Below are 14,737 nucleotides of genomic sequence, written 5' to 3' on the forward strand. Positions count from 1 at the left end.
AATGATTTATACAGTTCCAGCATAACCTCCCTGCTCTTATATTCTATAGCTCGGCTAATAAAGGAAAGAATTCCATATGCTTTTTAACCACTTTATCGACATGTCATGCTACTTCAGGGCTCTGTGAACATTTACTCCAAGGTCCCTCACTTCCTCTACACTTCTCAGTAGTTTCCCATTTATCATATATTCCTTTACCTTGTTTGACCTCCCCAAATGCAACAAATCACACTTCTCCAGGTTGAATTCCATTTGCCACTTTTCTGCCCATCTGACCAGACCATCAACATCTTCCTGAAGCCTAAAGCTATCCTCCTCGCTATCTACCACATGGCCAATCTTTGTGTCGTCTGCAAACTTCTTGATCATGCTCCCTACATTTACGTCCAAATCATTAATATATACCACAAAAAGCAGGGGACCCAGTACTGAGCCACTGGAAACAGCCCTCCAGTCGCAAAAACAGCCATCAGCAATTACCCTTTGTTTCCTGCCACTGAGCCAATTTTGTATCCACCTTGTTGCATTTCCCTGGATCACATGGGATTTTTTGTTTTAGCCAGTGTGCCATGTGGGACCTTGTCAAAAGCCTTGCTAAAGTCCATGTAGACCACATCAACTGCACTACCCTCATTTATCTTCTTTGTTACTTCTTCAAAAAATTCGACCAAGTTGGTCAGAAAAGATCTTCCCTTAACAAATCCATGCTGACTATCCTTGATTAAGTAACAGTTTATCCTGTCTGTCAGAATTGATTCCAGTAATTTGCTCACTACTGAGGTTAGACTGACTGGCCTGTAATTATTCTGTTTATCCTTCGCTCCCTTTTTAAACAGAGGTACATCATTAGCGGTTCTCCACTCCTCTGGCGTCACACCTGTATCCAGTGAGGACTGGAAAATGATGGTCAGACCTTCTGCTATTTCCGCTCTTGCTTCTTTTAACAGCCTAGGGTATATTTTCTCCAGCCCTGGTGATTTCTCAACTTTCAAGGTTGGTAATCCCATTAATACTTCCTCTCTCCCTATGTTTCTCACATCCAATACTTCACACTCCTCCTCCTTAACTACAATATCTGCATTGTTCCCCTCTTTTGTGAAGACAGACACAAAGTATTCATTCAGAACAATACTAACATATTCCACTACTACACATAGGTTACCTTTTTGGTCTTTTATGGGCCCTACTCTCTCCTTAGTATCCTCTTACTCTTAACGTATTGATAAAACATCTTTGGATTCACCTTGATTTTGCTTGCCAATATTCTTTCATGCCCTCTCTTTTCTTTCCTAATTTCCTTTTTAATTTCACCCCTCCATTTTCTATCATCCTCTCGGCTTTCTGTATTACTGAGTTCTCGGTGTCGGACATAAGCTTTCCTTTTATGCCTTATCTTACCCTGTATCTCCTTGATATCCATGGGGCTCTAGATTTGACCATCTCAATTGAGGCCTTTAGGTGGCCCATTACCAGCCACTTAAGGGCCTTTTCCTGCCACTGCGGGATTTAAACAGCGGGGGGAGGGGAGCGGGAGGGAGGTGTCCTCCACCACACGGGGAGGTTGCCCATTAAAACAAGGCAACCTTCCTGTGGAGTTCTGAAGAAGGGTCACTGACCTGAAACGTTAACTCTGCTTCTCTCACCACAGATGCTGCCAGACCTGCTGAGTGTTTCCAGCATTTCTTGTTTTTATTTCAACCTTCCTGTGGACTTGGGGAGGCCCTCCTTCGTGGGGGGGCCCCAGCTGGGAAAAAAACTCCACCTATGCTAACCCCCCCCCCCCTCCCCCTGCACTGAACTCCTTCCCTCACCCCCACTCGCAGGAGCCTGCCAGTCAGGCCCCAACAACCCTGCCTCACTCGCCTTGGGTCCGGGTTCCAGCACGGGGCCTGGATCAAGGCCTCTTTCCGTACCGGCAGTGGCCAACGCTCCCAGTGGCACCAATACTACTGAGCTGCTGGTCCTCTAATTGGCTGGCAGCTCTTGGAGGCAGGATCCCTTTAAAGGGATAGGGATCCTGGCGCCGGAAACTTAAGTGCCTGAATGCCATTTGATCACACTGGGGGGATGTCCCAAATCGCTGAGGCAGGATTACCCTGCCTTTTGGGCCTGTGCCAGGAGCCCCACCGGCACCACAAAATTCAGCCCAATGTGCAGGCAGAGAGGGAATGGATGACTGCCAGAAGAACAAGGAGGATCTGTTAAGCATGGCAGTGATCCAATGAGTGTATCTTGTGCTCCAAACTGTATTCAGTGGGGAGTGCAGGCAAAGCAAAGTCTGTGGCACCATGGATGACTCAGCTGCAGAGGGGGGAAAGAAAAAGAGTGGAAGAGCAATAGTGGTAGGGTATTTGATATGGAGAGGAACAGACAGGTGGTTCTGCAGCCACAGACTTGGCTCCAAGATGGTATGTTGCCTTTGTGGTGCTGAGGTCAAGGATATCACTGAGAGCCTGCAGGATATTCTGATGGGGGAAGGCGAACAGCCAGAGGTCGTAGTCAATAATGGCACCAATGACATAGGCAGAAAGAGGGATGAGATCCTGCAGGCAGAGTTTAGGGAGCCAGGAGAGAGAGATTGAAGACCAAGACCTCAAAGGTAGTAATCCTCAGATTACTCAGTGCCACATGCTAATGCGTACAGAAATATGAAGATACCACTGATGAATACGTGGCTGGAGAGATGGTGCAGGAGGGAGGGACGGTCACTTATTGGCCACTTAAGGGCCTCTTCCCACATCCCACATCAATTTAATGGACGGAGATACCGTCAGGGAAAGCCTGGCAGTGTCCTAGTGAGGTCAGGGGGTCCCTCCTTTGGGGCAATCCAGGGCCCCCGGAGGAACCCTGCCCAGTGGCTATTGACATCCCCCCCCTCCCCGGGAAGACCCCCCCTGTCCACCTTCATCAATCTCACAATCCCCCCGCCCCCACACACCGTTGCTGGGGCCTGCCTGAATAGCCCTGGTGACTCTGACTCCACTTACCTCTCCTGGGGTCTTCTCTCTTCAGTACTTACAGTACTGCTGGGCCTCCGCAGTACTGGCAGCGGTCACTGCTCCCAGTGGCGCTGCCGGTCCTGCAGAGCTGCTGGTCTACGGATTGGCCAGCAGCTCTGGAGGCAGGACCTCCTCCCTTAAAGGGACAGCATTCCCGATGGTGGGCAGTTAGTTGCCTGCCCACTGTGGATGAGGGTCGAGGCAGGATCTTCACCCGCCTTCCGGCCCGCCGCCGAGTCCCCGTCTCCAGAATAAAATTCAGCCCATGGTTAAAATAAGGGCAGAGGCAGCTCAACATACCTGGTTACAGAGTTTTCAGACAAGATAGAGAGAGGGATAAAAAAGGAGGGGGGAGTCACAATATTGATTAAAAAACAATTAAAGCTGTGAGGAGGGATGATATGGTAGAAGAATCATCAAACAAGGCCATACTGGTTGAACTGAAGAACAAAAAACTGACAATCATACTAATGGGAGTGTACGATAGACCCCCAAATAGTCAGAGGGAGACAGAAGAGCAAATCTGGAGGCAAATCTCTGGGAAGGGCGGCACAGTGGCGCAGTGGTTAGCACCGCAGCCTCACAGCTCCAGCGACCCGGGTTCAATTCTGGGTACTGCCTGTGTGGAGTTTGCAAGTTCTCCCTGTGTCTGCGTGGGTTTCCTCCGGGTGCTCCGGTTTCCTCCCACATGCCAAAAGACTTGCAGGTTGATAGGTAAATTGGCCATTATAAATTGCCCCTAGTATAGGTAGGTGGTCGGGAAATATAAGGACAGGTGTGGATGTGGTAGGAATATGGGATTAGTGTAGGATTAGTACAAATGGGTGGTTGATGGTCGGCACAGACTCGGTGGGCCGAAGGGCCTGTTTCAGTGCTGTACCTCTAAACTAAACTAAACTAAACTAAGTGTAAAAAGAATAGGCCACAGCGCAGTAATAGTGGGGGATTTCCACTGTCCTCATATTAACTGGGATAGAATTAGTGTGAAAGGCACAGAGGGAGCAGAATTCGTAAAATGCATTCAGGAGAACATTTTTAGCCAGTAGGTGGCAAGCCGAACAGGAGGTGGTTCTGAATTTAGTTTTAGGGAATGAGGCTGGGCTGGTGGATGAGATATCAGTGGGGAGCACTTTGGTAGAAATGATCATAATTCAGTTAGATTTAGGATAGTTATGGAAAAGGACAAAGATAGTTTATAAATAAAAGTTCTCAATTGGAGAAAAGCTACTTTTACTAAGCTGAGATGTGAATTAGTTCAAGTGAACTAGAAACAACTACTTGAAGGAAAATCAGTGTGAGGCATTCAAGGAAGAGATAGTGAGGGTTCAGTGCAAGTATGTTTCCTTAAAGTAAAAGTGAGGGACTAATAAATCCAGGGTCCCATGGATGTCAAAGAGCTTAAAGGAGAAGATAAAGAATAAAAAGAGAAGCTTATGACTGATACTGAAGGCTCAATACTGCAGAAAACCAAGAGGCATATGCAAAGTGCAGGGGTGAAATTAAAAAGGAAATTAGAAAAAGCAAGGAGAGAGCATACAAAAATATTGGCTTGTAAAATCAAGGAAAACACAAAGATTTTCTATACATACATAAAGAGCAAGAGGATAACTAAAGAAACAGTAGGGCCTTTTAGGGACCGTAAAGGCAACCTGTGTGTGGAGGCTGAGGAGGTTGGTATGGTTCTCAATGAAGACTTTGCATCTGTTTTCACAAAAGAAAGGGATGACACAGATATTGCAATTAGGGAGGAGGAGTGTGAAATATTAGCTGAACAAGAACAAAGAACAAAGAAAATTACAGCACAGGAACAGGCCCTTCGGCCCTCCAAGCCTGCGCCGATCCAGATCCTCTATCTAAACCTGTCGCCTATTTTCTAAGGGTCTGTATCTCTTTGCTTCCTACCCATTCATGAATCTGTCTAGATACATCTTAAAAGACGCTATCGTGCCCGCGTCTACCACCTCCGCTGGCAACGCATTCCAGGCACCCACCACCCTCTGCGTAAAGAACTTTCCACGCATATCCCCCCTAAACTTTTCCCCTCTCACTTTGAACTCGTGACCCTTAGTAATTGAATCCCCCACTCTGGGAAGAAGCTTCTTGCTATCCACCCTGTCTATACCTCTCATGATTTTGTACACCTCAATCAGGTCCCCCCTCAACCTCCATCTTTCTAATGAAAATAATCCTAATCTACTCAACCTCTCTTCATAGCTAGCACCCTCCATACCAGGCAACATCCTGGTGAACCTCCTCTGCACCCTCTCCAAAGCATCTACATCCTTTTGGTAATGTGGCGACCAGAACTGCACGCAGTATTCCAAATCTGGCCGAACCAAAGTTTTATACAACTGTAACATGACCTGCCAACTCTTGTACTCAATACCCCGTCCGATGAAGGAAAGCATGCCATATGCCTTCTTGACCACTCTATTGACCTGCGTTGCCACCTTCAGGGAACAATGGACCTGAACACCCAAATCTCTCTGGACATCAATTTTCCCCAGGACTTTTCCATTTACTGTATAGTTCACTCTTGAATTGGATCTTCCAAAATGCATCACCTCGCATTTGCCCGGATTGAACTCCATCTGCCATTTCTCTGCCCAACTCTCCAATCTATCTATATTCTGCTGTATTCTCTGACAGTCCCCTTCACTATCTGCTACTCCACCAATCTTAGTGTCATCTGCAAACTTTCTAATCAGACCACCTATACTTTCCTCCAAATCATTTATGTATATCACAAACAACAGTGGTCCCAGCACGGATCCCTGTGGAACACCACTGGTCACACGTCTCCATTTTGAGAAACTCCCTTCCACTGCTACTCTCTGTCTCCTGTTGCCCAGCCAGTTCTTTATCCATCTAGCTAGTACACCCTGGACCCCATGCGACTTCACTTTCTCCATCAACCTACCAAGGGGAACCTTATCAAACGCCTTACTGAAGTCCATGTATATGACATCTACAGCCCTTCCCTCATCAATCAACTTTGTCACTTCCTCAAAGAATTCTATTAAGTTGGTAAGACATGACCTTCCCTGCACAAAACCATGTTGCCTATCACTGATAAGCCCATTTTCTTCCAAATGGGAATAGATCCAATCCCTCAGTATCTTCTCCAGCAGCTTCCCTACCACTGACGTCAGGCTCACCGGTCTATAATTACCTGGATTATCCCTGCTACCCTTCTTAAACAAGGAGACAACATTAGCAATTCTCCAGTCCTCCGGGACCTCACCCGTGTTTAAGGATGCTGCAAAGATATCTGTTAAGGCCCCAGCTATTTCCTCTCTCGCTTCCCTCAGTAACCTGGGATAGATCCCATCCGGACCTGGGGACTTGTCCACCTTAATGCCTTTTAGAATACCCAACACTTCCTCCCTCCTTACGCCGACTTGACCTGGAGTAATCAAACATCTATCCCTAACCTCAACATCCGTCATGTCCCTCTCCTCGGTGAATACCGATGCAAAGTACTCGTTTAGAATCTCACCCATTTTCTCTGACTCCACGCATAATTTTCCTCCTTTGTCCTTGAGTGGGCCAATCCTTTCTCTAGTTACCCTCTTGCTCCTTATATATGAATAAAAGGCTTTGGGATTTTCCTTAACCCTGTTTGCTAAAGATATTTCATGACCCCTTTTAGCCCTCTTAATTCCTCGTTTCAGATTGGTCCTACATTCCCGATATTCTTCCAAAGCTTCGTCTTTCTTCAGCCGCCTAGACCTTATGTATGCTTCCTTTTTCCTCTTAGCTAGTTTCACAATTTCACCTGTCATCCATGGTTCCCTAATCTTGCCATTTCTATCCCTCATTTTCACAGGAACATGTCTCTCCTGCACGCTAATCAACCTCTCTTTAAAAGCCTCCCACATATCAAATGTGGATTTATCTTCAAACAGCTGCTCCCAATCTACATTCCCCAGCTCCTGCCGAATTTTGGTATAGTTGGCCTTCCCCCAATTTAGCACTCTTCCTTTAGGACCACTCTCGTCTTTGTCCATGAGTATTCTAAAACTTACGGAATTGTGATCACTATTCCCAAAGTAGTCCCCTACTGAAACTTCAACCACCTGGCCGGGCTCATTCCCCAACACCAGGTCCAGTATGGCCCCTTCCCGAGATGGACTATTTACATATTGCTCTAGAAAACCCTCCTGGATGCTCCTTACAAATTCTGCTCCATCTAGACCTCTAACACTAAGTGAATCCCAGTCAATGTTGGGAAAATTAAAATCTCCTATCACCAGCACCCTGTTGCTCCTGCATCTTTCCATAATCTGTTTACATATTTGTACCTCTATCTCACGCTCACTGTTGGGAGGCCTGTAGTACAGCCCCAACATTGTTACTGCATCCTTCCTATTTCTGAGTTCTGCCCATATTGCCTCACTGCTCGAGTCCTCCATAGTGCCCTCCTTCAGCACAGCTGTGATATCCTCTTTGACCAGTAATGCATATAGTGAGAAAGGAAGTATTAAGGCGTTTAATATCTTTGAAAGTGGATAAATCCCCACACTGGTTAGACTGTTAAGGGAAGCAAGAGAAGAAATAGAAGAGGCTTTTACGTGTGGTGCTAGAGGACTGGGGGACAGCTGATGTTGCAACATTGTTTTAAAAAGGAGAAAGGGATAGACTGAGTCATTACTGACCTGTCAGCATAATCTCGGTGGCGGGAAAATCCAAGGCAAAGTGGCAAATTGGATCCAACATAGGCAGGAAGCAAAGGGTAATGGTTGATGAATGGAATGGAAGGAAAGTGAATGGAAGGCTTTTGCTATTGGGGTTTCACAGGGCTCAGTACTAGGTCCCTTGTTTTTTTTTGTGGCATATATCAATGATTTGGACTTGAATGTAGGAGGTATGATTAAGAAGTTTGCAGATGATTCCTAAATTGGCCATGTGGTTGATAATGAAGAAAAAAGCTGTAGACTGCAAGAAGATATCAACGGACTAGTCAGGTGGGTGGAACTGTGAAAATTGGAGTTCAATCCAGAGAAGTGTGAGGCATTGCATTTGGGAAGGCTAACAAGGCAAGGGAATACACAATAAATGGTAGGATACTGAGAAGTACAGAGGAGCCTTGGCATGTTCACAGATCCCTGAAGGTGGCTGGACAAGCAGATAAGCTGGTCAAGAAGGCATGCGGGATATTTGCTTTTACTAGCTGAATGTAAGAACTGGGAGGTTATGCTGGAACTGTATAACCTGTACACTAGTTAGGCCACAGCTGGAGGTCTGGTCAACGCACCATCGGAAAAGGTACAGAGGAGATTTACAAAGACGCTGCCTGGACTGGAGAATTTTAGTTATGAGGAAAGATTAGATGTGCTGGGGTTGCTTTCTTTGGACAGAGGAGGCTGAGTGGAGATCTAATTGAAGTGTATAACATTATGATGGGTCTTGACAGAGTGGACAGGAAGGCCCTATTCACCTTGATTGAGGGGTTCATAACTATGGGGCATAGATTTACAGTAAAAGGGTAGGAGGTTTAGAGGGGATTTGAGGAGAACTTTTTCACCCAGAGGGTGGTAAGCATCTGGATCTCACTGCCTGAAAGGATGGTAGAGGCAGAAACCCTCATAACATTTAAAAAGGACTTAGATATGTATTTGAAGCATCTTAACCTACAAGCCTACAGACCAAGAGCTGGAAAGTGGGATCAGGCTGAATGACTACTTCTTGGCCAGCATGGACACGATGGGCCGAATGTCCTCCTTTCTTGCTGTAAATTTCTACGATTCTATATGTTCCAAAGAGCCAGCACATGTATGATGGGCCGAATGACCTCCTTCTGTGTTGCATGTTTCTATGATTCTATTAGATTACAGGAAGAAGAGCTTATTCCTTTTGTATGTTGGTAAAAAAGACATGTTTCTCAAACCCTGCACCATTATTTTCTTGCTAGCTAAGTTGGGGATCATATGCAATTTTTAAATAAAAGATGCCTGTCTGCCAAGAAAAAGAGACATAGCAAAAGAAGCAATCAGTGTAAAAAAAATTGTTCCAAGTAATGCAGAAAACTCTTGCAGTAAATGGAAAAGTATTAGATTATAAATTTTAGGTAAATTATCCAAACTGAATTCCTTGCATAACTAACGTTCCTGAAACACACATTACATGCAAGCAGTATCGGAATGTAGTAACCAGGGGCCGGATTTTCAAACTCCGCTGAGGATGGGAATGGCAGCGAGTGTGATTTGAATATTACATTATCGGAGGTCGACACAGGGTCCCGCTGTCTCCGGAACGCAATGCTATTTTTAAAGTGCAGCCGGCAGGGAGGGAACGGGTCATGCGCCTACGTCCAATTAATTGCTTGTTGAGCTCATTAAAGAACTCATTAACATGCTTGTGGGGGCAAGGCAAATCCCTTGAACAGATGGCTACTGACCCCTCTTCGGCAACCCCAGAGAGAGACACAGAGGCGATACAACCAATGCCACCTGCTCAGCAGAACAACCATTGAGTAGGCTATCGGGCTTGTGAAGTTCCGATTCTGGTGCCTGGATTGGTCGGGTTGAGGCCTCCAATACCATCATGCAAGGGTCTCGGTCATTGTTGTAGTCTGCTGTGCTCGCCATAACATGGCCTCTGGAGAGTTGTGGACCTTGAGGACAATGAGGCCCTGGAAGGAGACAGCTCATTAGGGAGGAGCAGGAGGTAAGAGAGGAGAAGGAAGAGGGAATGGAGGGAGATAACACTGAACAGAGAGGTGCCCCTGCTGCATGACAAGGTGACCTCCCCCTGCTATCCTCCGGGAAGAGGACCTCCCTCCTCTCCCTCACAGCCTCCAGCATTAGATCCAGGTGGGCACTGATGAAACGAGAGTCTGCCCTGCCCCTAGTGCTAGGCCTCCAGCTCTGCTGTGACATCTCGCTTCCCTCTGGTGCTGTGGGAGGCAGATCTCTCCCTCAGGTAGCCAGCAGCCTCAGTGACAGCAACCCTCTACATGAGTCCCACACTTGATCTGACCAACTAACATTTTCAATCCCACTGGCTCTAAGAGGACAGGAAACCCATCTCCGCATCAATTAAGGCTTTCCCACTTGAAAGTTGTAATCGGAATCAGTTTCCCAGAGGACGCAGGTTTCGGTCCCAAAACCAGACCTGGTTCCTGCCTTCATCTTGAAAATTTAACCCCAGATTTATTTAGAGATCCAGCACTGAAATAGGCCCTTCAGCCCACCGGGTCTGTGCCGACCAACAACCACCCATTTATACTAATCCTACATTAATCCCATATTCCCTGCCACATCCCCACCATTCTCCTCCCACCTACCTACACTAGGGGCAATTTACAATGGCCAATTTACCTATCAACCTGCAAGTCTTTGGCTGTGGGAGGAAACCGGAGCACCCGGCAGAAACCCACGCAGTCACAGGGAGAACTTGCAAACTCCCCACAGGCAGTACCCAGAACTGAACCTGGGTCGTTGGAGCTGTGAGGCTGCGGTGCTAACCACTGTGCCACTGTGCCGATGTTTAAGTACGCCATGTATAAAAAAAGTACACCAATAAACTTCAAATTATGCAATGAAATGTAATTGTATGGCGAGCTGTGAGGTAAATAAACAACATTGCAACAGCACATTTTTATCTCTTCAACAGATTTCACACTTCAATATGTGAGAAACTTTGAAATACATGAGATATAATGCCAGCAGACAGCCCACATCCTGTCAACTAGCCTTCAGTAAACTCTATGGATATCTGAATGATGCCATTGAGGAGGAGGACTGGTTTGAGTCTCATCATGTATCCAACACATCAGCCAGTGTTACAGCTAATCCTTTTTTCAAAGCAGTTATCTCCTTATTAGGTCAGCAAGCTTATCCGACATGTAGTAATAAGCTTTCCCTCCTGTGTAGTCTGGACTGGGTTAGGAGAAGCGATAACAATGGTGCCAAATTCAGTTTACTAACTTGTAATAATATATTCCAAAACTGGAATGAAAAATGTTAAAGTTATATATAGTGTATGAAAGACACATGCTGGGTAGCTGATGGTGTATGGAAAATACACCATTCAAAGCAGCAGGGCTAAAGCTTACTTGCATTTGTAGCATTGAGGCATTGTTAGTTTTTTTTCTTTGTTCTTAGGCAACATTCTCAAGGCAGTATTTATTGACTAGCCCTAATTTCTCAGAAGGCACTAAGAGTCAAACACACATGGGTAAATTTTCATCTTATCTCTTGGTTGATAATCTGGGGGAATGGAAGGGAACGAATTGTAGACCCTGACCAATTTTCAGTCCGTTAGATTACTACCCAGGCATTACGGCAAACATTTACCCCATAGTGTGGGACTGGAGTCATATGTAGACAAGAATGGGTAGGTGTTTCATGTTCACTTCACTAAACGATATTTGTTGGGTGTTTTCAACAATCTGGCAGCTTTCAGAATTATTTTCTGGTGCTAGCCATACATTTCAATTTTCAAAGCAGGATTTGAACCCATGACCTCAAGATTGCTAGTCCAGTACTATTAACCACGAATCATACCATCATGTCACTTTATGCCATATTTTCCACATAGCATGAGTATCCGCCCTAGATCTTTGATACAGCTTACCCAAATTGAACAATACTATATCAATGGGGTGATACCATTACAAAGACTATAACTAAACCAATGCAGATTTTTATTATGATTTATTGGAGGTGAATCTTCATGGCAGTTCTCCTTCTTCTCCATTGTAATTTTGGTGGAAAAGCTGCAGAGATCCTGATAAAATGGTGTGAACCACAGAAATTTATCCCCATTGTTACTGAGTAAAATACATGAAAAGTGTATTGAATGCTATGAATACATTCGTTGGAGTAGGATTTCCAAAATATAAAGAGAGAAAGTATAATAAATCAAACTTCTATAAAATAAAAAACTGGCATTTACTCTTTCCTTTCTATGCTTTTTTTTCCTAAATGTCTTTTTCATGGACCTGGAGTCCTGTCAGTTCTTAAACTCCTTTGTAATTCTCTATCTCTGATCCTGTAACCTCTGCACCTTTCACAGCTACTTCTTGCTTTCATTTCAGAGGTTTCATTTCTATCTCCTTTTTCATTTTCTCTCTGTTCTCTGGCTACACTCACTCAGAAATATTTTTCTTTTGTCACAGATTTTATATTTTTCTCACAGTTATTTTCTGGCTGTTATAAGTCCCACATTTCTTAATTTTGCTTCACATCATATATTCTCCTATCAATTTCTTCCATTTTTATTGAGGTTTGCTACCAAACTTACTTGCGTGTGAGTAAGGGAGGACCTACTAATTTGATTTTGGCTTCATTCAGTGTCAAATTGTGCATGAAAAGTTAAAAAAAAATCAAGGCATAAGTATTATTAAATTGTACAGGTTAAATTTCAAATTACCACTCCTCCATTGTAACTTTGGTAGAAAACATTTGCATGATAAGTACATAATCAGAGCAGGAACAATGACAATGTAGGGGCAAAATTCATCTATGCCAGCAGTGAGAAACGGGCTAGCAGTGAATCGGCAACAAAATTTTTTATTGTGCCAGTTTTTATTTTCCATTGACTTGGAAAATATTGCAAAGCTTTTTCATTTTAAACCACGTAAAAGCGACAGTGAGACTAGGAAACAAGACTCCAAACCAACGTGCTGTGAATTTCAATGGAAAGAAGATCGGACATGGTGAAAAATCGTCTGCTGAATCCCTATGAGCCTGTTTTGTGCTGGTGGCTTGGACCAATTTCACCTTTTAAACCTTCAGCTAGCACATACTGCAATGTGGGATAAAGAAAAATAAATTGCATTCATACTGTTAATATTGCTTAATGCATTTGTCTAAACCTCCTCTTTTGACTATTTTAGACATTGCTTCAACTCATTCCTCCTCTGCCTCTTCAGGACATTGCGTGTCCTTCATCTCTCCTGATCCTCTGCGTCTGAAGGCTTGGGGCTCAAAGTCGAGGACTTGTTGGGGGAAGAATACTTGGTCTCGTGGAGATAACTGTCCGTTCTGGCTCGTTGTGGTGTTGGCGGCTCTCTAAAGAGCAGAAGTGAAGTCGTAGCATAGTTGTGCTGTTGCTGGGTTTCCAAACTGCACTGTTTGATGCTGGTCAGAGTCTGCGAGCAGGTTTCGGTTCTTGGAGATTTCCCTTTGGCAATGCTCTCATGGATAGTTATGGTGTCGAGGTTCTTACACGCTGGTAGTCCTGCCACTGCCGGTCCACGCATGTTGACTAGGTAGAATGTTTGCGGTTTCGAAACCGACTTGCCGTATCTGCATTGCATTGTTAATATGCCATTGCAAGGGAGGGTGACCCATCGTATGCAGATAGTTTGGCAGTTGTCAGTTGTATCATCAGTCTCCAACAACTCTGGTACATATATTTGAAGGTTCGGACTGGCAGGACATTTGCACTAGTGCCATTGTCAACCAAGCACACTTACCACACAGCTTTATTGCTCTTTTTGACCTGGTTATCGTGCCGATACTGTTGGCTGCGCCTAGTTCTTGCAGGAGCTGTTGTCCAGCTACAATGGCTTTATATTTTCTGCCATCTTCCAGAAGTGCATCGATGCTGTGACCTTGCTTTTTTCCCCAGAGGTCTTTCTGAACTACTTTAACAGGTGTTGATATGATCACCAGTTCCATTATTCAGTCTGACAGCTCAGTTTCTGAGAAGTTGTATTCATTGCCCTTGCTACAAACTGGTCTATTGATTCCTGTGGCTGTTGTCTGTAGGACATCAATTCCAGGAGGTGAGTTTGAAAATTCACTCTTAATCTGAGCTGATCTTCCAGCACTTTCCATCAGTTTGCGGGATCTTTCTGGTCCTCCAGATATTTCTGAGGTATTGATTCTGTGCAATCTCTCATTTCCAATCACTACCATTAATTTTAGAGCTTGCTTCTCTGGTTTTACCATCACTTAGTCTGTGAAGCATAACTGTATTCTCTGTTTGAACAGTTAGAACTCAGATAGGATATCTATGGCTTTCCAGTTCATGTTGGGAAACTTGGAATCCATCTTTCTGCTGTTCTTTTGCATTAAAACTTGCTTTAAGAGCTGGTTCTGTGACTCTCTACTGTTTCCTCTTTAAGAAACTGGCTTGGCTGATTTGATTGACAGCAGCAGCTTGTCTGTTTGTCCAGCTTCCAGCACTAAGTGTTTTCTGTTTACATAGCTGAACAAATAGGTATTTCATGTGCCTTTTTTTGCTAGTTTGTTTATGCAGCCATTCAATAGGCAATTCTTATTGCTTCAATGGTTTTTTTTAAAACTCTGGCTGAATGAAGGAATGCATTCACGCTTGATTGATTTAATGGTTTCTCTTGATAGCTCTAGCTGTGAACTGTATCAAGAATTCCTGCGCTTTTTTCTGTCGGGCGCTTCCGATACTGGTGCCGATCACTGTTCAGCCTGAGAGGGCAGTCAGTTCTTCTCCATTTTTTTTAATAGAGGCTTTGAAAAAGTTCAATTTTTAGGCACTTCAGAGCTTTTTGAAACAAAAATTAATCTGCTGAAGGACTTCAAAGCTTTTTTTTAAAGCAGTATCCCTCGCCCATCGACAGAATGACTCACCCGATTTCCTTGCAGTCTGTCGTTCAGCTCTGTCTTCGACAGCATGAGGCACCTATTTGGACCAGTATTTTTCTTTAATTTTCTCTCTTCCAGCTGTAGGGAGGTAGTTTTAAAAAGCTATTTTCCTGTAGTCTTCAAACTTGGATTTTTTTTCTTCTCACTGCAGCTGCCACCATG

At 44.5% G+C, this 14,737-nt stretch overlaps 1 protein-coding gene across 1 annotated transcript in view; it reads right to left on the bottom strand.

Moving 5' to 3' along the window:
• The window catches only part of LOC137378306 (putative nuclease HARBI1), a 28,397-nt gene extending 14,767 nt beyond the window's left edge, over positions 1-13,630 (bottom strand). The window contains exon 1 of the mRNA XM_068048567.1: positions 13,426-13,630. Coding sequence (XP_067904668.1) covers positions 13,426-13,630 — 205 coding nt within the window. The remainder of the gene's footprint in view (positions 1-13,425) is intronic.
• Between the last annotated feature and the right edge of the window lie 1,107 nt (positions 13,631-14,737).

The sequence above is a fragment of the Heterodontus francisci genome, chromosome 16 (assembly GCF_036365525.1).
Source record: "Heterodontus francisci isolate sHetFra1 chromosome 16, sHetFra1.hap1, whole genome shotgun sequence".
NCBI classification, from domain to species: Eukaryota; Metazoa; Chordata; class Chondrichthyes; order Heterodontiformes; family Heterodontidae; genus Heterodontus; species Heterodontus francisci.